The sequence below is a fragment of the Nuphar pumila genome, chromosome 15 (assembly GCF_984573655.1).
Source record: "Nuphar pumila chromosome 15, dmNupPumi1.hap1.1, whole genome shotgun sequence".
Taxonomy (NCBI): domain Eukaryota; kingdom Viridiplantae; phylum Streptophyta; class Magnoliopsida; order Nymphaeales; family Nymphaeaceae; genus Nuphar; species Nuphar pumila.
The window spans coordinates 1843577-1866025 of record NC_143263.1 but is presented as its reverse complement, the minus strand read 5'-3'; the positions used below and the strand labels follow the sequence as shown (position 1 = coordinate 1866025).

Genomic DNA, 22449 nt, shown 5'->3' with positions numbered 1-22449 from the left:
TCTCCCTTCAAAACCCCCCATCCCAAAACCTCTTCGCTCTCTCACCGCTCCTCTCTCTGCCCTAATTTTCTTCCTCTCTCCCCAAACTTCGAAACCGATCGCTTCATTCCCCTCCATTCACTTATCCATCGATCGCCAATCGGGAAGGAGAAAGGAGGAGACGAAGAAATGCCGAGCTTTCCTCCGCCTGGATCGTTCACGGTCTGCGAGATCCGCCGCGAATTGGGTAAGCATCGTCTCCTTCTCTTTCGATTCCCGTTTTTCGCTCACAGAACCGTGCATCTAACTCTGATTCCGTTTCCTTTGCGTCTTATCCTTTTTGGTGATCGGAAAAACTTCGATAGTCGTCGCCGATACCCTCTCCGATGCTCACGCCAACGAAGTATACGGGAAATTGCTAGTAAGTGCACAATTCGGTTCGCTTGTGTTCGATTCGTGTCCTGATTGGAGAGTTTTAGCTGTTTCTGTTGCCTGATTTCGCGGGAGTCCCTTTCTTTTTTATAAATCTGCGGTTCATTCGCTTGCTGCTTATTTGTTTGCCTCGAACGGGTTGATATGATTGAGAAACTAAGAAGTAGTAGTTCGTTCAACAGCATCGTCTGTTTCTATGTTGGTGCTTTGAGTCTCTGGTTGATGTTGGTCTCTCAAATTGTACTCGAGGAGTCCTCGAGCGATGTTGTTTTACAGACGGAGTCTCCGGGTGGTGTTATTTTTTACGAGTTTTGAGATCCGGGGTTTTTGGTTGCGTATGTTTCCACTCAGTTGTTTGATTTGATCGTAGTCATTGTGTGTGTTTTCCACTTCAAAGATGAAAATAGGAATATGAATTGGGGAAGATAAGACCCAAAACCAGAGTTAATGCTGCAAGATTTCACAACCAGATGTGGTTGAACCATATTGAAACCCGTATGATGTATCTGCATTTTGAGAGCAGTGCTTCTTTGCAAATCTGTTCTTTTGTGTTGGCATTTCAATATTGATAATTGTTCTATGTTATGTCACTTGCATAAGCGTCTGCATCATGTTTTATTAGGTGGTTACGTGTTTGAATTGTTTTGTTAGGGAATGGTGTTCAGTCCAATACCCTTTGAGCCAACTACTCTCTTGCCTAATGCTGAAATGGATTCTGATGATGGACGTGATGATGCCATCCGAGCATCAAATGGATTTCATTGGGTTAGAAGTTCTCTTTCAAAGGGGCTATCAGCTATACGAGGGGTCATGAGAAAGCCTGTGAGATGCTTCTTTCCACTTAAGAATATTACTTTCTTGTATGTGATGATTTACAAAAGTGGTTGTGTGTTTCTTGGCACATTGCAGTTTTTAACAAGATGACAGCATTTGAGTTGTCTTAGGAAGGCATAAAACACTTTAAATGCCTTGCATGCTGAGACTACCACACTTGAAATGCTGCTTGTAAATCACGGGGTTATGACTTTTCCTTGATATTAAGCTTAGTTGTCAAAGGCAGTAGGTGGTGAACCCCTAGGCACTCCAATTAAAAAATTACAGAAAATATGTAAACAAACTGCTAAAATTAATAACAAACATGTATATAACACAAAACCAATGAACAATAAGCAATAGACAAAACATATGTTGTCAAACACCGTAAATAAATTATATTAAATAACCTGCTAAAAAATTAAGAATAAATGAACAGTTGAATAAACAAACCATACGACTAACAATGTGAATAAACAATATACAAAAAAAATCAAGTACACAAAAAAATTATCAACAATAGACATAAAATAAGCAATAGACAAATAGGAAGAAATGAATAATTGAATAAACAAACTATTCAACTAACAATGTAAATAAAAGGTAACTAAATAATTTAAACACAATTAAAGCCTTAACAATATTAAATTCACATCAAAGTCATACTAAAATGTCATAAGTCATAACTAAACTATGATAGTCCATGATAACTAAGAACGTCACATTTAACCATCTCATATGCTAATTTTCATCTCTAAACTCTAAAGATCATAAAACTAAACTACATACAAAAAATCCTCATTGTCGCATCCAACTGTTGTGCCACCATCTCTTCGTATTGGTGCCTATTTTTGGCAAGTGAAATAAATCAAGTTTGCCGTGGTGGGTCATCATCATTATGGAACGATGAATGGAATTCCTTCTTCTTTGCATTGTTGCAATCTTATTCTTTCGATTCCTTCTTCTTTGTATTGTTGCAATCTTCTTCTTCTTTCAATTCCTTCTCGTTCAACATCAACATGAAAAGTGGCAGGAATAGATGAAGCAATGTTGTACATATCGTACCGTATCATATAATACAGTACGATACGTATTGTTACTATGAGGAATATCGATACGATACACATTCATATCATGATACAAGTGGGTATTGTATGTATCATACAATATGTGCTTGTATCATACAATACGATGCGTATCATACAGTACAATATCAACACACTTAAAAAGGGCCGAATCATCTTTTTGCCTATGGGTTTTAAAGGCCTGTTGAGGGCTGACTCTCTCATTTGTATAGAAGCCATTAGAGAGGCATCCACACACCCTAGGATTCGTGAGAGTGATTTGGGGGCCGATCCGTGCGCAAGGGAGAGGGCTTTTGCTGTTTGTTCAATTTAGAGTGCATTTTCACCATTTTTTTCATTCAAAAAGGTGGGTTAAGGAAAAAAATCCCCTATTCTTTTCTTCTTATTAAACTTTTTTGAGGGAATATGACATCAAATGATCCAACATGACAATGGGGCACTCGAGTAACAAGTGAAAACCGATTGAAAATCGAGTGAAACTATTGCCATACTGTTTTTTTGGGTGGTATCTCTCGATTGAAGCATCATTTAGCCGGGATACATCTAAATGTTGCCGCCTACTTGTAAAGGGATTTGTCGGATGTCGTGAAATGACAATGCCAACAATTACTCACTGGTTTGAGTGAAAAAGACCAGAAAAAGAGACGAGTGAGACAAAAATGAGGTATGTGCAACCCTAGGAGGACGAAGATGAGCTCCCTTCTTCTGATACTACAACCCCTAGCATAGCATCAGAAGTAGAAAATTTTGCAGTGAAGGGGAAAAGTGTGGCTGATGTTAGTAGTAGTGTCGTATGCACAAAAATAAGATAAGGGGTAGAAAGCGGAGTAGGAGGGAGTTCTTTGAGACAAAGTAGAGCTAGAGGTTCTATTAAGAGTTTTTTCTCTCTTAGGACTGTTCTTGGGGTGCAACCCGACATTCGTATTGTTATGACTCCTCAACATTTAGTTGAGCAGGCGAATGTCGAGGTTGGGAGATGGTTCTATGATGTTTGTTAAAAAATGTAACATATTAATGTAACTTCTTTTAGTTCTTTTTCTTTAGTTATGTATTTTAGTTAGAATCTAGTTAGGATTTCTCAAATGGATCGAACACAACTTATATCCAACCTGATCCAAGTAAAAGGGTTTTGATTCTCTTGACCCTTTCAGCTTCCTCCAACTTTATACCTTCCATTGCCAACTCCTTGGAGTTTGCTAATTGCGTGGAAGATGCTCCATGGATGGATGCACAACACCTAAGGACTATTTTTGGTTATGCAATTGTGCTATATTTCTCAATTTCTAGTGAAGGTGCATTGTGTATTTTGTTTCTTGAGAAGTAGTGATAAGTAAAATTTGGAATATTTATATTTGACACTGTAGGCAGGAAATGTTAGAAGGCAAGCACATATTGGAAACTAAAGGTGCTAGGATGAGGTTTTGGTTGCTAAGACTTATCAATTTCTGTTGCATATAGGAGCCATTTTTTAGCGATTTTATTCGTGTGCTCTGCATACTATGATTCCTGTGCAAGCTGTGTTGCCAATAATTTTACATTATGAGCTAAATAGATTCCAAAACATTATAAAAAGCTGCTAATGGTTTGATTTTTCTCATCTTTTTTTATGCAATGTTTTTGAAAAAAATCGTTTCTGGGTCTTGAACCCAAGTCAGGTCTTTGCATGATCAGACCCAATTTCTGTACCGGATCGGATCCAGATCCAAATGATGAAAGTTTGTTGTAATTATGTATATTGTTAGAGGGTAGTTTAGTACCCTAAAATTATGTATTAGTTATGTACTTAATCTCTAATACAATGAAAACACGCTGGAACCATTTGGCGTGTTTTGCAGCCTCTTCAATTTTCGTTTTCTTCTTTCCTGCACAGGTGAATGTGGAGGTCTTCACGTTTTAACATGGTATCAGAGCAATGTTGAAAGCTGGGCCTGAGATTGCTTTCCAGAAGGAATGTCCAAGGAGATAATCTGAGTTCTTCAAGTCAGGAAAAATATCTCTATCCAACCCGATTTCTACGTGCATCTTCTTCCCTTTCTCTTTCTATTATATTTCGGTTCCGGTAAGAACCCGATTTTTGGGTACGTCTCCTCCCTCATTTCTTTTCATTTTGGATTCGGTAAGAACCCTTTCAGCGTGCGTCCTCTTTTTTTTCTTTTCTGTTTCGGTTCGGGTAAGAACCCTAAAGTCTCCCCTTTCTGTTTATCTTCTTCTCTTCTCGTTTTGACGTCAACGTGTCCTTCTTATCTTCTTCAGATCTGATTCTCTCATAATCAGTTAACTGATCCTAGAGGCGATTCTCGTTTTTGGATACCTCGATCTGCATATTCAGTCGTTAAGATTAATGCTTGTGGTATTTCCTGTTTTCGAATTATTAATACCCCTATTCATGATTTATCAGATCTGGAACCACTTTTGCGTTGATATTCATTATTGAGCTGTTTAAGTTTGAATACTATACACTCTAAGATCAATATTGTGCTGCCTCAGTTTGCAAGATCCTGTTTCACGTTTTCACATTGACACTGATTCATTTTTTGATATTCAGGTCTTGTTTTGAAAACTGTTTAATTAGTTACTTTTCTGATCATACCAGAATATAATACATCTGCCTATTGACTGAATTTCTGTTTGATTCAGACTTTTCCTTTTTCTTTCTTTCTCTTCTTTTCCACTATCTTTGCAAATGGACTCACGACCTTTCCTCTAACTTTCTTAGCCAATTGGTCTCTGAAAAGCTGAATAATTCCAACTTCTTGACTTGGAAAAGGCAAATTGTTCCTTTTATAAGGAGCCAGGATCTCTCTGGTCATCTGGATGGATCAATCTCAACCCCTCCAGAATTCACTTCGCAGGAAAAGACGGACGATAAAGGGGCACAATCCATTTTTCTTCTCAAAAATCCAGATTATGTTGCTTGGATGAAAAGAGATCAAGCATTAGTGGCATACATCACCTCAACACTCTCACAGGAAGTTTTTGTTGCCATTCCCGATGATTGTTCAGCCAAAGAGCTGTGGGACAAGTTAGTTCAGACATATTCGCATATCTCTAAAGCAAGAATTGTGTTTCTCAAGCGAGAATTTCAAATGATGAAGAAAGATTCAATGTCTATTATGGAGTACGTGAATAAAATGAAAGGCATTACAGATCAACTGGCTATTGTGGGATATGTCGTCAGTGATAAAGACAAAGTGCAACATACCTTGAGTGGATTGGGGGCCAGACTATCATGTTCTGGTGACATCTTTGTTGTGTCTCCCAGAGCTTCCAAAATTTGAAGATCTTCGTGCAAAGCTACTACAATATGAAATGGCCCTGAAAAGGTTTTCTGAGGACACCCATGTGCATTCAAGAAATCAAGATGTGCTGGCCACGGGACTGACTTATGGTAGAGGCAAATGAGGAAATTCTTTTCGAGGAAAGGGAGGACAAGGGAGAAATGTCTTTGGTGGTCGTGGTATACTTCCAACGCCCAATATACAGGGACAAAGGCCTATTCCTACCTGCTTCCTATGCAATAAGAAAGGGCATATTAAGGCAAATTGTTGGTTCAACCCTTAAAATAAGGGAAAAACTCCACAAACAGAGGCTAAGAAGGATGAAGAAGTAAAAGAGTTGCTATTGGCAGCCTTAGCAGGCTTAAATATGAAACACAATGATAAAGGCATTTGGTACGTCAATTCCGGAGCAGCGGCACACGTCTCAGGTGATGCGGGTAAACTCTTGAATCCTACTCCTTATGTTGGTAAGAATAGCATAGTCACAGGAGATGGTTCTTATCACTCCATCTCACATATTGGAAATGCCATTATACCTATGCCCAAGTCTCTTCTTAATCTTTCAAATGTTATTTATGCTCCTAATATCCAGAAGAACATTGTTTCTGTCTCAAAACTTGGTGATGATGTTAATGCCTCAGTTGAATTTACTCCCTCTTCTGTTTATGTCAAGGATCTTCACACGAGGGAGACATTCGCTGAGGGAAAGAGACAAGGTAACATGTACATCTTCCAAGAAGATTCCTCATTCTCTGTTCATTCTGCTGATTCACCCTTGAAGCCTCATCAACATTCATCTCTTGTTCCTTCTAAATATGTGTTTGCCATTTCTGAATGTAATAAGCCAACTCTTTGGCATAGTCGTTTGGGTCATTGTGGTCGTTATTTTATTGAAAAACTTGTCTCAAATAATTTCATTCCTAAGTCCAGTCTGGGTTCAGAAGCCAGTGAAATAAAGTGTCCTAGTTGTCATTTATGTAAGAGTCATGTTTTGTCTTTCAATTCAATTAATAAGAGAGCTTCAAGGCCTTTTGAGATCATATGTTCTGATGTATGGGGCCCTGCCCCAATTGCTTCTGTTTCTGGTAGCAAATATTACCTCATTTTCATTGATAGTTATTCACACTATACTTGGATATTCTTCATGAAACACAAATCAGAAGTTTTTGGATTGTTTCAAAATTTTCATTCATTTGTCAAAAATCATTTCTCTACCAACATTCTCAATTTCCAATGTTATGGAGGAGGTGAATTCTCTTCCAGTGGTTTTGTTAGTTTCTTTCAACATAATGGGATAAAGAGAAGAGTGTCTTGCCCACATACACCTCAACAAATTGAAATTGCAGAGAGAAAGCATCGACATATTGTTGAGAGTGCAATGAACATGATGCACGAGACCAATTTACCTATCACTCTATGGACAAAAGCTCTCCACTCTACAGTCCATGTGATAAATCGATTGCCCATGACCATTTTAGAAAATAAGTCACCATTTTTCTCTCTATTTGGGATACACTCTGATTATCATGAATTACGTGTGTTTGGATGTGTTTGCTATGTTCACGTTGACAACTCATTGAGAAATAAGTTTAAGGACAAAGCATTGAAGTGCAGGTTTGTGGGATATGCTAAAGACTATAAGGGGTATAGGTGTTATGATCCATTGAGCAAACACGTCAAAATATCGAGGAATGTTGTTTTTGACGAGATGAACTTTGACGATCAACTCATTAATCCAAGTTTTCATATTGCTAGTTCAAGTCCCAGTGTTAGAGGTGTACTATCCATTGTTAAATTCAGAACTCTTCTCCAATGCTAGAGAAGATTGTCCTACAGAGAAGGAGATATGTCAGGAGTCATCAAATGTAAACCAGAAGAGGTTACCACACAAAACTTGGAGCCAGTAAGGTATAAGGGTGTTGTATACACCCGGTGAGAGAAAGAGCCCTCATCCATTTCTTGTGATAACGATTTTGGTCCTTCTACTTCCGCTCCACAAATGTTGGACATCAGAAGATCCACCCGGACCCGACACCCACTTGACAGGTGGGTAAGCTATAAAAATTTTTCATTGGATTTTCAACTGTGCCTAACATCCATAAATAAAGAGGATGAGCCTCTCACATTTTATCAAGTTGCAAATTCCAGAAGATGAATCGAAGCAATGAATGAAGAAATGAAAGCTTTACATGAATGTGGTACATGGGAAGTTGTGCCTAGACCACTAGATAAAAATGTAGTTGGGTCAAAATGGGTGTACAAGATAAAATATAAATCAGATGGGAGCATTGAAAGGTATAAAGCTAGACTTGTAGCCAAATGATTAACACAGGAACAATGACAAGATTTTGATGAAACTTTCAGTCCTGTTGCTAAGATGAGAACCATTCGTATTGTATTGGGTCTAGCCATTGAACATGGATGGACGTTGAGCCAGTTAGATGTAAAAAATGCATTTTTACATGGAGACCTAAAAGAGGAAGTCTATATGGAACAACCCATCGGGTATGCAGAACAAGATGCTAATCACTATGTATGTAAGTTGAAAAGAGCTCTCTATGGTTTGAAACAAACTTCTCGGTTCTGGTTCGAGAGTTTTTCGTTGGAAATACAGAAGCACAGTTTCTCTCGGTATCTTCTAGATCACTCATTATTCATCTACAATGAACGAGATGCGACCACTCTTTTGTTAATATACGTCGATGATATTATTATCACAGGGAACTACAGAAGCCACATTGAGGAAGTAAAGAAGCTATTAAATCAGAGTTTCAAAATGAAAGATCTCGGTGATCTGCGATATTTTCTTGGGGTGAAAGTTGATAAAACGTGTGATGCACTTACTCTTACTCAACACAAATACACGATGAATATTCTTAGTAGGGCAGACATGAAAGATTGTAAGCCATTGGCAACTCCAAGCATCGTCCATCAAAAATTGAGTTCTAAAGAAGGGGATTTATACTAAGATCCCACTAGATATCGTAGCATCATGGGCATGTTACAATATCTGACTTTTACTAGACCTGACATAGTCTATTCGTTAAATCAAGTATCTCAGTTTATGTATGAACCTCATACATCGCACATGGAGGCAGTTAAGCGAATACTTTGTTATCTAACGGGTATAGTTGGTGATGGGCTGGTATACAGGAAAAGTGAGTTAAATAAAGGTGGTCATGAAATCATTATCTATGCTGATGCTCATTGGGTGGGTGACCCAGATGAACGACGGTCGGTATCTGGTTATTGTAGTTTTATTGGATCGAACATGGTCTCTTGGAGTAGTAGAAAGCAAAAGGCAGTTGCTAGGTCGAGTACAGAGGCTGAATACAAATCGATGGCTGCTGCCACTGCTGAAGCTACGTGGATAAGACATCTCCTAACAGAGATGGGAGAACCGATTGTTCGATCACTTCTGTTGTGTGATATTCAAAGTGCCATCAATATGTCCTTTAACCCCATCTATCATTGTCGAGCAAAGCATATTGAGATAGATCAACATTTCGTCAGGAAAAAGGTTGAAGAAAATGAGATTGAGCCTATGTTTGTGTGAACTGAAGAGCAAGTTGCAGATATATTCACCAAATGACTGACAAAGGACAAATTCTGGTTTCTAAAAGGCAAGTTGTTTATGGTCCTGGACCATGCACAACTTGAGGGAGGCTGAAAAGAAGTCGTTTCTGGGTCTTGAACCGAAGTCGAATCTGTGCATGATCAGACCCAATTTTTGTACTGAATCGGATCCAGATCCAAATGATGAAAGCTATGTCACAGGGATTCAGCTAGCAGGGTGCCGCACCCGCGTCGACGCGACTCGACGCGAGTGCGGTCAACCCGATCCTGGGTGCGTTTAGGTCCATTTTTTTTTTTGGATTTTTTTTAAAAAAAAATTTGCCCTATGAAATGGGTTGCAGAATTTTTTTTAAAAAAAAATTCTGCTGACAGCTGCTGCTGCTCCTGCCTTTTCAATCCTGATCCTTCTTTTTCGTAAAGGATTTTCTCTCTCCATAATAAATGATAATGATGGTGGTAGCCTTGCTGATCCTTCTTTTTCGTAAAGGATTTTTTCTCTCCATAATAAATGATAATGATGGTGGTAGCCTTGCTGGCTATTAGTATTCACTGTTCTCCTGACAAGATGGGTGCGCTATGCAGCTGTATATAAAATGAAATTTGAAAAAACCCGCGTTGGGGGAACCCCGGGCCCCCGGACCCCCTTATATATATATTACATTTTGCCCCTGCCGCACCCCCGCACCCGGGTTTTTTGGAAGTGCCGAATCCCCGCACCCGCACCCATGTGACATAGGATGAAAGTCTGTTGTAATTATGTATATTGTTAGAGGGTAGTTTAGTACCCTAAAATTATGTATTAGTTATATACTCAATATCTAATACAATGAAAACACGCTGGAACCATTTGACGTATTTTGCAGCCTCTTCTTCAATTTTCGTTTTCTTCTTTCCTGCACAGGTGAATGTGGAGGTCTTCACGTTTTAACAGTTTTGTCATCTTGTATATGTCCATCTTCATTTCCTAAAAATTCTTGCCTGGCCACTTGAATTGATTCCTTGTTGTGCTAGTTCAACTGTGTTTTCATTGATAATTCAAAAAACCATATCCTAGTATGGCATATGGTAATATACTCATCTCCTGCTGATTTTTTGGTATCACTTCATGCTTTTTAGGTGGAGTTACCATCAAAAATTGGTGTTCAAGCTATAAGTTGGCACAAACATAAGCACATATTAGCATTTACATCTGGTCCTAATCAAATATCTGTGCACGATTTTGAAGAATTAGGTCAGTGGCATATGAACAGTATCTTCCATGTGCTTCTCTTTTTTTCTTTATTCTCAGCATTAGTAGTTAGGCTTTAACATATATCATCAGATTGCAGAGATCCCTGTATTTTGATTAGTGAATCCCAGAGGGGAGTTCAAATGCTTGACTGGAGGCCAAATGGTGGCAGGACACTTGCTGTAGCATGCAAGTGAGTGCAATATAAAAGATTTCCTTCCACGTGATAATTTGTTATGATCCTACTTACTATTTCTGGGTTAGTTCTGAATCATACTATCTTGTGGTTTCCTACAATATGTTTTTCTCATTTCAGGGGTGGAATATGCATTTGGTCTGCTTCATATCCAGGGAATACAGCTTCTCTAAGATCTGGGTTAGCCTCTTTCTTGGTCACTCCTGCTAGAGGCTCTGGGGCTCGCTGGGCTTTGGTGGATTTTCTTCAAAGCCCTAATCGTGAAACAGTCACTTCATTATCTTGGAGCCCTAATGGAAGATATCCTTTGAGTCCCTTTTTGCTTTTTGCTTCTTGCTTCGAATTGTTTGTATTTATTATCTGTTTCTCATTAAGTAGGAAATGCTTGTTCTTATCATCTGGTGATGTGTATGTAGTGCTATTTTTAAGTTGAAAGTTCCAGTTTGTTTGTCCATTTTAAAGGCTTAATTTTCATTGATCTTTTAAAGTTCTATACGCTACATGTGCTGTCACCTTTTCCTCATGTTGGCTGATATTGTCACTTTCTAATATGAGATTAGGTTGTCACCACAATTGACTGCAATAGCTGGTGGATGACTTGTGCACCTTCTCTTCTAACTTGCAGAACTTTTATATTTTCTTCAACATTGTAAGTTTCATTGGATGACATAAATGGAAGAAAGCGATTGGTCAGTCTTTAATATGTTGTTGGAGTGTTTCTTTGAACATGCAAACCATGGTCTTAAAATCCTACTAAACCCAAAAGTGAATTATTGTTGGAGACAGTTCCCTCATCAAGGAGTTCAGACCTGAGAGCTGGTGATATTTGAGCATTTGACCCTTCTGAGATTTTTATGAAAAATATTGTTTTCTAAAAAAGGTATTTGGCACTTTTGATTCCCCAAAGGAACATATTTTTGTGGAGTTTTTACATTCAATTGGTTTTTAAAGTTTCATTGAGAAAACTTTTTAAAACACCTATATTGATGACTTCTTGATGTATATATGTGTCCATGTGATGGTTGTTGTTCCAGTCCTAAAAAGGAAAAGATAAGAGTCTGCCTCATTGTTCGTGCATAGCAGTTGCATCTATCACAATTTATTAATTTCGTTGTAAAATGCTGGGACACTTTAAGCATTTTCTGACATTAAACTGGAAATATCTATTGAATGCAAAAAAAAATGTTCAGTTGATTGGAAATGGTTCATTTTTGGGGTCCGTTTTCCTTGACACGTGCTTACAAATTTAGTATCTGCATCATCTGGGAGCTCTTCCTTCATAATCTGGGATGTTGCTCAAGGTACTTTCTACTTTTTCTAGTAAAGGAAAATTTGTGATTTTGATTTTAATGATATGAGGTGAAATTACGTGATATTGCTCTTGTTTCGTGGAATTGGACTTGCCGTCAACCTAAAGGTGACTTGTTCTTGTTAAAAGCTACCCATATATTTTCTGTCAATATTTTCTAAAGAAAGCTTTTCAATTTGATATAATTCTAGCTTTTCCACTGAACAACTTGTGCTTCTTCCACGTGGATGATTTGATAGTTCAGTACTTTGGCTTCACTTGGTTTTCTGGTTCTCTTCTAACTTACAAAGTTTTAAGCTGACCTCTGAATGTTGTAGTTAGCTGCTTCAACTGAAAGCTATGCTTTCTGATTACTGGTGGCACCATCACCAGAATACTATTGTTTTAAGTTCTTTTTGTTATATATATATACGTATATATGTGCATATCTATGTCACATAGACACGACAACCAGGCCACCGTACCCGTGTCAACACAACTTGACACGGATACTAGTACCGGACGCGGCACAGGTACGTACTGGTCTGGGTCGGGTCCAACCCTGATCCAAACAAAAAAAAATTGATGTCGGTGCAGGGAGGAGGAAGAAGAAGAAAAAGGAGGAGAAGGAAGGGAAAAAGAGGAAGAAAAAAAGAAAGTGAAAGAGAAGGAAGAAGAAGAGAGAGAGAGAGAGAGAGAGAGAGAGAGAGAGAGAGAGAGAGAGAGAGAGAGAGAGAGAGCACCTTCGACCTTCCCCTTTTAGTGAGAGAAATTTGGGTCTGGGTCGTATGTGGATCCAGACCCAAACTATTTCCTCTATATAAAATAGGGAAAAAAGTTTGGGTCTGGATTGTATGTGGATCTAGACCCAAAGTCTTTCCTCCCTCTTATAAAAGAGAGGAAAGAGTTTGGGTCGGGATTGTATGCGGATCCAGACTCAAACTCTTTCCTCTTATATATATATATATATAGTCGTGTCCCTGTACTCACATTTTTTGAAATTGCCGTGTCGTATCCGTACCCGCACCTGAACCCATGTGACATAGGTGCTTATCTATGTCACATGGGTGCGGGTGCGACACGGGTGCCGCGCAATTTCAAAAATTTTGGACACAGGAACTCGGTTATATATATATTTAATATATATATATATAAATTAATAAGATAGCACTGAGAACGATCAAAGTAATAAGATAGTACTGACCATGTGACTGTGCACAGTCTGTGTATATATATATATATATATATATATATATATATATATAGTGAAGAATCCTTACAAACAATCAAATTTTCAAATAACTTGATACTTCAAATACTTAAGGCACAAAATAAATGCACAGTGTTTATAAGCTTTACACCACAAAAGAAGTGCATTAAATGCACAATGTTTATAAGCTTTACACTACAAAAGAAGTGCAATAAATGCCCAGTGTTTATATGCTTAAGGAGACAACTCTTTACTGTAATACTTACATTCAATGGAATCACATAGCCCTTATTTATAAGCACACTTAAAGAGTCGTTGGGCTATTCCCAATGGCTCTTATTAGAGACGTTGGGAATCATCCCAACGTCTATCTTTTTAAACTGTGTACAACAGTCAGTGGCTGACTGCTGTAGACGGTCAGCCACTGCCTGTGTACAGAAATATTACATAAAAGAACAAAAATAAAAATGAAAAAAAAATTACAAAAATAAGAAAAAATAAAAAGAAGGAATTACAATCATATTAAAAAACATGAATATGCGTAAAATGTTGAAACGATTAAAATACCCCTACAACTAATACATTGTCTTATGAATTACAATTTAACACCTCCCCTCAAACTTAGGGCAAGATGACCGAAAGTTTGCCAAGGAGGAAATTGAACCGCAGAGCACACAAAGCTTTGGTGAAGAAATCTGCCAACTAATATTATGAAGTTACATATGGAAGATCTATAACTCCTTTCATATACGCTTTTCGAACATAGTGACAGTTTATCTCAATGTGTTTAGTCCGCTCATGAAAAATATGATTTTTGGCAATGTATATTGCATTCTTGTTATCACAGTATAGCTTAGTGGTCCCTTCTATTGAGATCTCCATGTCTTCTAATAGCTGATGAATCCATGGTAGTAGTCGCCATAGTACGATATTCAGCTTCGGTTGAGGATAACCACTTTTTGCTGCTTCTTACATCTCCATGAAATCAGCAAGTCTCCTAAAAATACACAAAAACTAGTGGTGGAATGACGGTTATTTGGGTCACCTCCCCCGTCAGAGTCAGTATAAGCAATTAATTTTAATTCAGAAGAGGAGGATAAAAATACTCCCTTGTTTAGTGTGCCCTTTATGTATCTCACAATCCGCAATATGGCACTCATGTGAACTGATGTTGCTGCATGTTGGAACTGACTTGCAGCATGAACTGCATGAGAGATATCTGGTCTAGTAATACTCAGATACATCAAAGATTCAACAAACTGTCTGTAGGGGATGAGATCAGAGAGAGGAATACCATCATCAATCTTCATTTTGGCTCCTACTATAGCAAGAGTTTCACAAACCTTATCATCCGTAATACCTGACCTGTCAATAATCTCAGAGGCAAGCTTAGTTTGAGATAAAAAATACCGTCTATGAGAATATGCTACTTCAATACCCAAAAAACAAGTTAGAAATCCCAAATCAGACATTTCAAACCTATCCTTCAAAATTGATTTTATGTTTTTAACCCTTTTAGAATCACTTCCGGTTATAAGCATATCATCCACATATAAGAGCATAATGACAATCCCTGCATTGTTTTTTCTAACAAATAAGGCAGTGTCAGTGAAAAAGGAAGAAAAACCATTTTCTAACATTACGAAGTTAAATCTATCATACCAAGCCTTGGGGGCTTGTTTTAAACCATAAAGTGCTTTTCGAAGGCGAAACACTTTTTCTTTGGTAGTCTCCATTCCTGGTGGAGCATCCATATATACCTCTTAATTCAGATCACCATTAAGAAAAGAGTTTTTAACATTCATTTGATAGATGTTTCATTTGTTAATTGAGTCATCATTAATGAGACAACGGTAAAAAGATCAAAATGCCCCTAGAGGGCATAATCTATTACATACATGTAGACTACTATTATATATATATAATAGTAGTCTACATGTATGTAAGGAGACAACTCTTTACTGTAATACTTACATTCAATGGGATCACATAGCCCTTATTTATTAGCACACTTAAAGAGTCGTTGGGCTATTCCCAATGGCTCTTATTAGAGACGTTGGGAATCATCCCAACGTCTATCTTTTTAAACTGTGTACAACAGTCAGTGGCTGACTGCTGTAGACGGTCAGCCACTGCCTGTGTACAGAAATATTACATAAAAGAACAAAAATAAAAATGAAAAAAAATTACAAAAATAAGAAAAAATAAAAAGAAGGAATTACAATCATATTAAAAAACATGAATATGCGTAAAATGTTGAAACGATTAAAATACCCCTACAACTAATACATTGTCTTATGAATTACAATTTAACACCTCCCCTCAAACTTAGGGCAAGATGACCGAAAGTTTGCCAAGGAGGAAATTGAACCGCGGAGCACACAAAGCTTTGGTGAAGAAATCTGCCAACTAATATTATGAAGTTACATATGGAAGATCTATAACTCCTTTCATATACGCTTTTCGAACATAGTGACAGTTTATCTCAATGTGTTTAGTCCGCTCATGAAAAATATGATTTTTGGCAATGTATATTGCATTCTTGTTATCACAGTATAGCTTAGTGGTCCCTTCTATTGAGATCTCCATGTCTTCTAATAGCTGATGAATCCATGGTAGTAGTCGCCATAGCACGATATTCAACTTCGGTTGAGGATAACCACTTTTTGCTGCTTCTTACATCTCCATGAAATCAGCAAGTCTCCTAAAAATACACAAAAACTTGTGGTGGAATGACGGTTATTTGGGTCTCCTCCCCAGTCAGAGTCAGTATAAGCAATTAATTTTAATTCAGAAGAGGAGGATAAAAATACTCCCTTGTTTAGTGTGCCCTTTATGTATCTCACAATCCGCAATATGGCACTCATGTGAACTGATGTTGGTGCATGTTGGAACTGACTTGCAGCATGAACTGCATGAGAGATATCTGGTCTAGTAATACTCAGATACATCAAAGATTCCACAAACTGTTTGTAGGGGATGAGATCAGAGAGAGGAATACCATCATCAATCTTCATTTTGGCTCCTACTATAGCAAGAGTTTCACAAACCTTATCATCCGTAATACCTGACCTGTCAATAATCTCAGAGGCAAGCTTAGTTTGAGATAAAAAATACCCTCTATGAGAGTATGCTACTTCAATACCTAAAAAACAAGTTAGAAATCCCAAATCAGACATTTCAAACCTATCCTTCAAAATTGATTTTATGTTTTTAACCCTTTTAGAATCACTTCCGGTTATAAGCATATCATCCACATATAAGAGCATAATGACAATCCCTGCATTGGTTTTTCTAACAAATAAGGCAGTGTCAGTGAAAAAGGAAGAAAAACCATTTTCTAACATTACGAAGTTAAATCTATCATACCAAGCCTTGGGGGCTTGTTTTAAACCATAAAGTGCTTTTCGAAGGCGAAACACTTTTTCTTTGGTAGTCTTCATTCCTGGTGGAGCATTCATATATACCTCTTAATTCAGATCACCATTAAGAAAAGAGTTTTAAACATTCATTTGATAGATGTTTCATTTGTTAATTGAGGCATCAGTAATGAGACAACGGTAAAAAGATCAAAATGCCCCTAGAGGGCATAATCTATTACATACATGTAGACTACTATTATATATATATAATAGTAGTCTACATGTATGTAATAGATTATGCCCTCTAGGGGCATTTTGATCTTTTTATATGGTTGTAATAGGCCATGGCCATTAGGGGCAGATTTGTTATTTGTTAATTTTCTTTTTTCCTTTTTTGTCTTTTTAATTTTTGTGTTTGGGCATTATTGTCTTTAGACCATACAACCATTGGGAGCTCCCTACGGCTATATTGGCCCCTCTCTGAGCCCTTGTATGTGGTCTATTTAAGGGACATCTTGTCTACTTTGTAAGTATGCTTCTCTTAAGCATTTCTTAAGTAAATAAAGAATATATTTTTTATGTGTGTGCTCCCTTGAGTGATATTTGTGAAGTGTGCCCACAATGGCTTTGTACTTGTGCTTGCATTGAGGCTTCATTACACTTTTTCTTGTTATAGGTGCTTTGGAAATATGCAAAGCATTGGTTACAATTTGCTCTTTCTGTAATTATTGAATTTGTTTTGTTGTTCTAGGGATTGGAACGCCCATTCGGCGAGGTTTTGGGGGCATATCAGCATTGAAGTGGTCACCAACTGGAGATTATCTCTTCACTGCAAAGTTGTATAGTTCTGTCACCTGGCAAAATTTGAAGTTGCATTATCTTTTCAAATGGGTGCATTGTGCTCTCTCTCTGTCTCTCTCTCTCTCTCTCTCTCGCTTGCTCGCTCCCTTTACACTTATGATTTATATGTATAAGTTTTATGTGCTAATTTAATTGTTCTAGTGATGGAACATTTTATCTTTGGGAGACAAACACATGGACTTCAGAAACTTGGTCATCCACTGGTGGACCTGTTAGAGTAAGTGCAGATAGCTCAGACTTGTATTTGCTACCTTAAATGGTACTACTGAGATGTATGTTTTAGCTTCCATCATTCAACAACAAATAACATCATAGAAAAAGCTTTTACTCTAAGGGCGTGTTTAGTTGAGTCTCATGAGGCTTGGACTCTCATGCAAAGAGAATGAATCTCATTGGGATCAGCTAAACAAACATGAGAAAATGAGTGGTGAGAAATGGACTCTTATTTGCCTTTACAAATGAGAGCTGCTTTCTCATTTAAATGAGAATCAGAATCACATGGAACCTCATGTGATTCTGATTCGTATGATTCCAAATCAAATCACATGGCCCAACAAACCAAACTTACCCTAGTAGTAAAGGTTCTTTTGCTACTAGATCCTTGGTAGAAAGGTGGCATCTTTCCAACTGATAGATTGTTGTGTGTAATTTTCTTATCTTATTGTTGGCTCAGCATGGTTACTATTTGAATTTCTTTTTTTGTCAGTGCTAATTGACCACGAATTCAGGATTACTTTTTTCCCCCTTAGATTCTGCAGTATTTTGCTTATAAATATTTTGCCATTTCTTTACTAGGGGTCGGTTTGGGATCCTGATGGACATAGTATACTTATAGCGTTCTCAAAATCTTCAACACTGGGTTCTATTCACTTCACGTCGAGGCCACCATCATTGGGTAATGTTTTTTATTTTATTTGACCACTCACTTCTTCTGCGTGATTGTGGCAGATATTTTTGTATGTCTAGTTTTTCTTCTGTTTAAAATAAAAAAGAAAATTGAATATCTGGTCTGGTGCTCAAGATTAGGAATTGAGGTATAGATGAAAAAATATAGTTTTTGGCGTAGTCGCTAATGCCAATGCTAATGATGCACACTCCAGATATTGCAAGTAGAGCCACCAAGGCACCCAAACATCATTGTTTGTTTCTGTGATCAGGCCTATATAACACAATGAAAAAGAAAATGGCAGAACTGTGCTCCAAGCATCCAGTTGGTAGTGATGAATAAAAGACCTTAGCACTTAACTGTCAAGAGCTTGCCTAGGTGCTAGCAGCTAGCAGTGCGTGGGTCCTAGGCGAGCATCTGGGTGAGAGGCACCTGAAACAGTAGTATATGTATTATATTTCTTATAACATTAGAAAATTATAGTATTATTTAAGTAGCATATTTTAAAAATATTCAAGATTAATTTTTATAATTTTCTTATTTGTTATGTTGTTTTTTATTTTTTTATTTTACATTATTATATGTTTGTTGGTTTCAAGGCAATGCCTACATGCTCACCTAGGTGATTGCTGTTGGGGACCCAATGTTACGGACCCACACGTGCTCCAGGTCTGACCAGCCAGATTCTAGATCCACTCCATACCCGCCTAGCTGGAGTCCCGCCCAGCTGGGATTGCGTAGGAGAGAGAGAGAGTTCCTCACTTCTCCTGGGATTCTCTTAAGTATCCCATTCAGCCCGGAGTCCTTCTCGGGCTGGGATTTTGGTGGGACGCCCCCCAACTCTCTAGGGAGGATTGCAGATGTATTTTACTTATTTATCCCTCTTTTGTTCTATAAATAGGCGTGCATAGTTTCTTATTTTCTTAATGAGATTTATTGAGTTCAACCTTTAAATTTCGTTCTTGGTGTTTGTGATTGATTTTTGAGGGAAAGACTCTGCTCCCTCAACCGTTCGTCCATACCTGCTCATCGCCGGCCAGTCGGGAATGTATTTCTCACTTTCAGCTGTGCCTATGCCTTCCGCCACGATCCCCGCGCCCGCCAGGTGAGAGACCTTCTTTCTGCTTGTCGATTTTCCCTTGGCCGTGTCTCCCTGCCCTGGGACACACCCTGGCTATTCACTTCCCCTCCCACGCATCTCTAGCCATGTCCCCTCCTTGGGACATGCTTCTCTCACTTCCCCCCTAGCCGTGTCCCTGCCCGGCGACACTCCCTACATGCAACAGCATGTCCGACCCTTACCTGGACATGCCGCCTCATCCTCTGCTGCAGCTGCTGCTGCCACGCTCCTGCCTCCGCTGCTGCAGCAACCCAGTGACGACCTCGGGACCAGCCCAGCCCTAGCCGTGCTGGTGAAGATTCTTTTCGAGTTCTGATTCGCGCTCCGCAAGAACCGATCCTCTGCGAATCGGGTTCTATCACCCAACTCCTAGCACTTTTGACTACTAAGCAAAAGATTGACATGAAAGTTAGTAACGGAGAGATAGAAGCCAGTCCTCATTGTGGTAAGCTTAATCAGTGGTAACTCCAGCAGATTCCCAAGTTGTGGAAGATAATGAGCAGGAGATGGATGTTGAAACTCTTGGGAGGAAGGAACCTCATCAATCTGGTGGAGGCCAAAAAAGGAACAAAGGGAGCTGTTCCGGCCATGCACCTGTCTTCATTTTTTTTTCGTCTTTGTGTTTTATCTTCTTGCACCTTTGGGCGATGGATTTCTCACTGTTTGCTAATTGATGAAGCCTTTCAAGTTTCTATATATTAATAAGATCTGTGTCGAGAGCAAAGCATGACTAGGAACTAGACTCGGTTGAGTATCAAGCTTTTAAAGAATCAGCAATTCCAAGTCTTGGTCTAACAATTAAGAATTAACTTAATGAGTTTTAGCCTGCTTCCAAAAGGGGAAAAAAACTTAATCTAACGATTTTTTGTGCTCTGCATTACAGATGCACATCTGCTGCCAGTTGACTTGCCTGAGCTAGCATCCTTGGCGGCTAGGTAAAAACATTCTTGTCATTGAGATTCTGTCTTAACTTGGTGCTTTTGGAATATATGCTTTATTAACCTTCCATTGTTGTTGATAGCTTAGACGTTAATATTTCCTGATCCAAGCTTTGGTTATGCCAAGTTACAGTGTGGAGATGATAGCCTGGGATGCGTCAGGAGAAAGGCTAGTGGTGTCATTCATTGGGAGTGATGACAATTATGATGGTCTTATTGCAATTTATGATACCCGGAGGACTCCGCTTGTTTCATCATCATTCATGTAGCCCTCCTCTCTTAGAATGTTTCCCCTTTATTGGTCTATTATTAAAAATTATCAGTCAGTTTTTCAAATAAATCATTTGATAATTCATTGACAACTATTTTTTATCGAAAAACTTCCAGAGGTTTTATCCGTGGTCCAGGAGAAAAGCCGAAAGCACTTGCTTTTTCATTCCACGACAAGTTGAAGCAGGGACCTTTGCTATCTGTAGTAAGAATCAATTCATATTTTTTCTATCCTTTTGTTATTCAATTTTTGACTCAAGTGCTCACTTGTACCACTCTAATGCAGTGTTGGAGCAGTGGATGGTGTTGTACATACCCCCTTATATTCCGATGAAGCTTGCTTCCTTAGTCTGCAGTTAATACCATGCACTTTTCATTTCAATTTAGTTTTTAACGTGCTTGTGGTGGCTATATCATAATGTTGTAAATGCAACTTTGCAATTTGGCTGTTGGCTGCCTGCAGTGCTGGAAGAAACTTTATTGTTTCCTTTGAGGCAAGAACACCAAACTTTCATAAAGCTAATCTTCAATTGTTAGACAATACTTGGAGTTACTGATAGCTTGATATAAACCGAGTCTAGTTCCTGAGTCATCCTGTACTCTAGAGACATACTTGACCAATTGTGGTCTTACTTGGGAACTAGGGACTCTATGGACTGTAGGCTATTTACAAAATATGGTCTTAGGATCTAAGGGGGGTTGTTTTCCCGTTTATTTTCAGGGCATTATCCTATTCAAAATTCTCTGTTAATTTGTGTTGGTATCTGTTCACCACATATCACCATGAATTTGTCTGTTTTATAGTGCAACTTCCTAGTTGTCACTTGATTGCCTGACCGTGTTAGCTATCATTTAGACCATTTTAATTGTTAAAGTTAATCGTGCTGTGATTCTCCTTTGATGAATGAAAAGAGCAAGCAGGCTAAGGGAGAAGTGCAGAATCATACCCTTGCTTGGGACTCCACGGGGTGCGGGGTCCAGTAGGGTTCAATATCAACATGCGGGGCTTGACTGGAGTCATCTTAGCTCTTTCTGATACTCACTTTGAATGATGGTAGCAGAGTTTGGTATCCTTTAAGCCCACTTATTCGGGTTCATTGTGACATTCAAGGTTTATGGGTTGTTATTTGGTTCTAGCTGATTTGCTACACGTTCAAATTGGAATCTCAGGTACTCTATGTGCTTCATGGTAATCATCTAGGGGTGGCTAAAACCATGTGCAGGTTATTTTAAATAATATTAAAATCATTCATTGATTTTTTTCCTGTCCTTGTGGGTAGTTTAAAGTAAATTCGCAAACATTATGGATGCGTTGAAGAGTGCAGATTTTTTAGTGGCTGTTAAATGTTAACTTGACCAAGATCATTACCGTATTACCTGAAAAGATGGTTGATAAATGTTGCTGCTACTAACTGGAGACGTTAGACTTCATCGTTTTCACTACTAGGAGAATTGTTACGCATGCACGTGATCTCACTTGTTTTTTCCGATAGTTGATGAGGCTTTGATACGTACACCTATGATCTAACTGTAATGATTTACTCTCTCTCTCTCTCTCCTAAAAATTAGGGGTGTCAACCGGATGGGTTTACCAGTACCTGACCTGTACCAAACCCTGTAGGGTCCGGGTATGGTGATAAATAAGAAGACTCGATTAATACCTGGGTCCAGACCTGAAGGTCTTAATAGTACATGGATCTGGGTATAGTTTGTGAATTTTTATACCAGACCTGTGCCTGACCTGAGTTCCGATTAAGACCTGCAATTTTTTAATGTAAAAATGATAAAAAGTATTGTCTGGGTATGGCCCAGGTCTGGTTCATGTAGTTCTTATCGGGTCCGGGTATAGTTTCTCTTAGGGTGAATCCGATTAGACCAGAGTCCAGACTCAATACCATGCCTGAAAATCATAATCAGGTCTGGTTCC

The 22449-nt window shown here is 38.4% G+C and overlaps 1 protein-coding gene across 1 annotated transcript; it reads left to right on the top strand.

Annotated features, from left to right (window-relative positions):
- Positions 1–37: 37 nt before the first annotated feature.
- Positions 38–21262, top strand: LOC149814093 (Transducin/WD40 repeat-like superfamily protein). Its single transcript, XM_089988753.1, has 14 exons — positions 38–226; positions 345–400; positions 1063–1233; positions 10280–10394; positions 10485–10584; positions 10708–10888; positions 11831–11888; positions 17199–17286; positions 17450–17525; positions 18104–18203; positions 20198–20249; positions 20386–20517; positions 20640–20727; positions 20809–21262. Exons 1-14 carry the CDS (start codon positions 169–171, stop codon positions 20854–20856), a joined length of 1323 nt encoding a protein of 440 aa, XP_089844879.1. The 5' UTR covers positions 38–168; the 3' UTR covers positions 20857–21262.
- Positions 21263–22449: the final 1187 nt, after the last annotated feature.

Excerpts from the sequence above, each read along its gene's own strand:
- LOC149814093 (XM_089988753.1), top strand. The coding sequence starts at position 169 with ATGCCGAGCTTTCCTCCGCCTGGATCGTTCACGGTCTGCGAGATCCGC. Across the intron at positions 20,518-20,639 it reads CTTGTTTCATCATCATTCAT|AGGTTTTATCCGTGGTCCAG; the intron begins GTAGCCCTCCTC and ends AAAAACTTCCAG. Across the intron at positions 20,728-20,808 it reads AGGGACCTTTGCTATCTGTA|TGTTGGAGCAGTGGATGGTG; the intron begins GTAAGAATCAAT and ends ACTCTAATGCAG.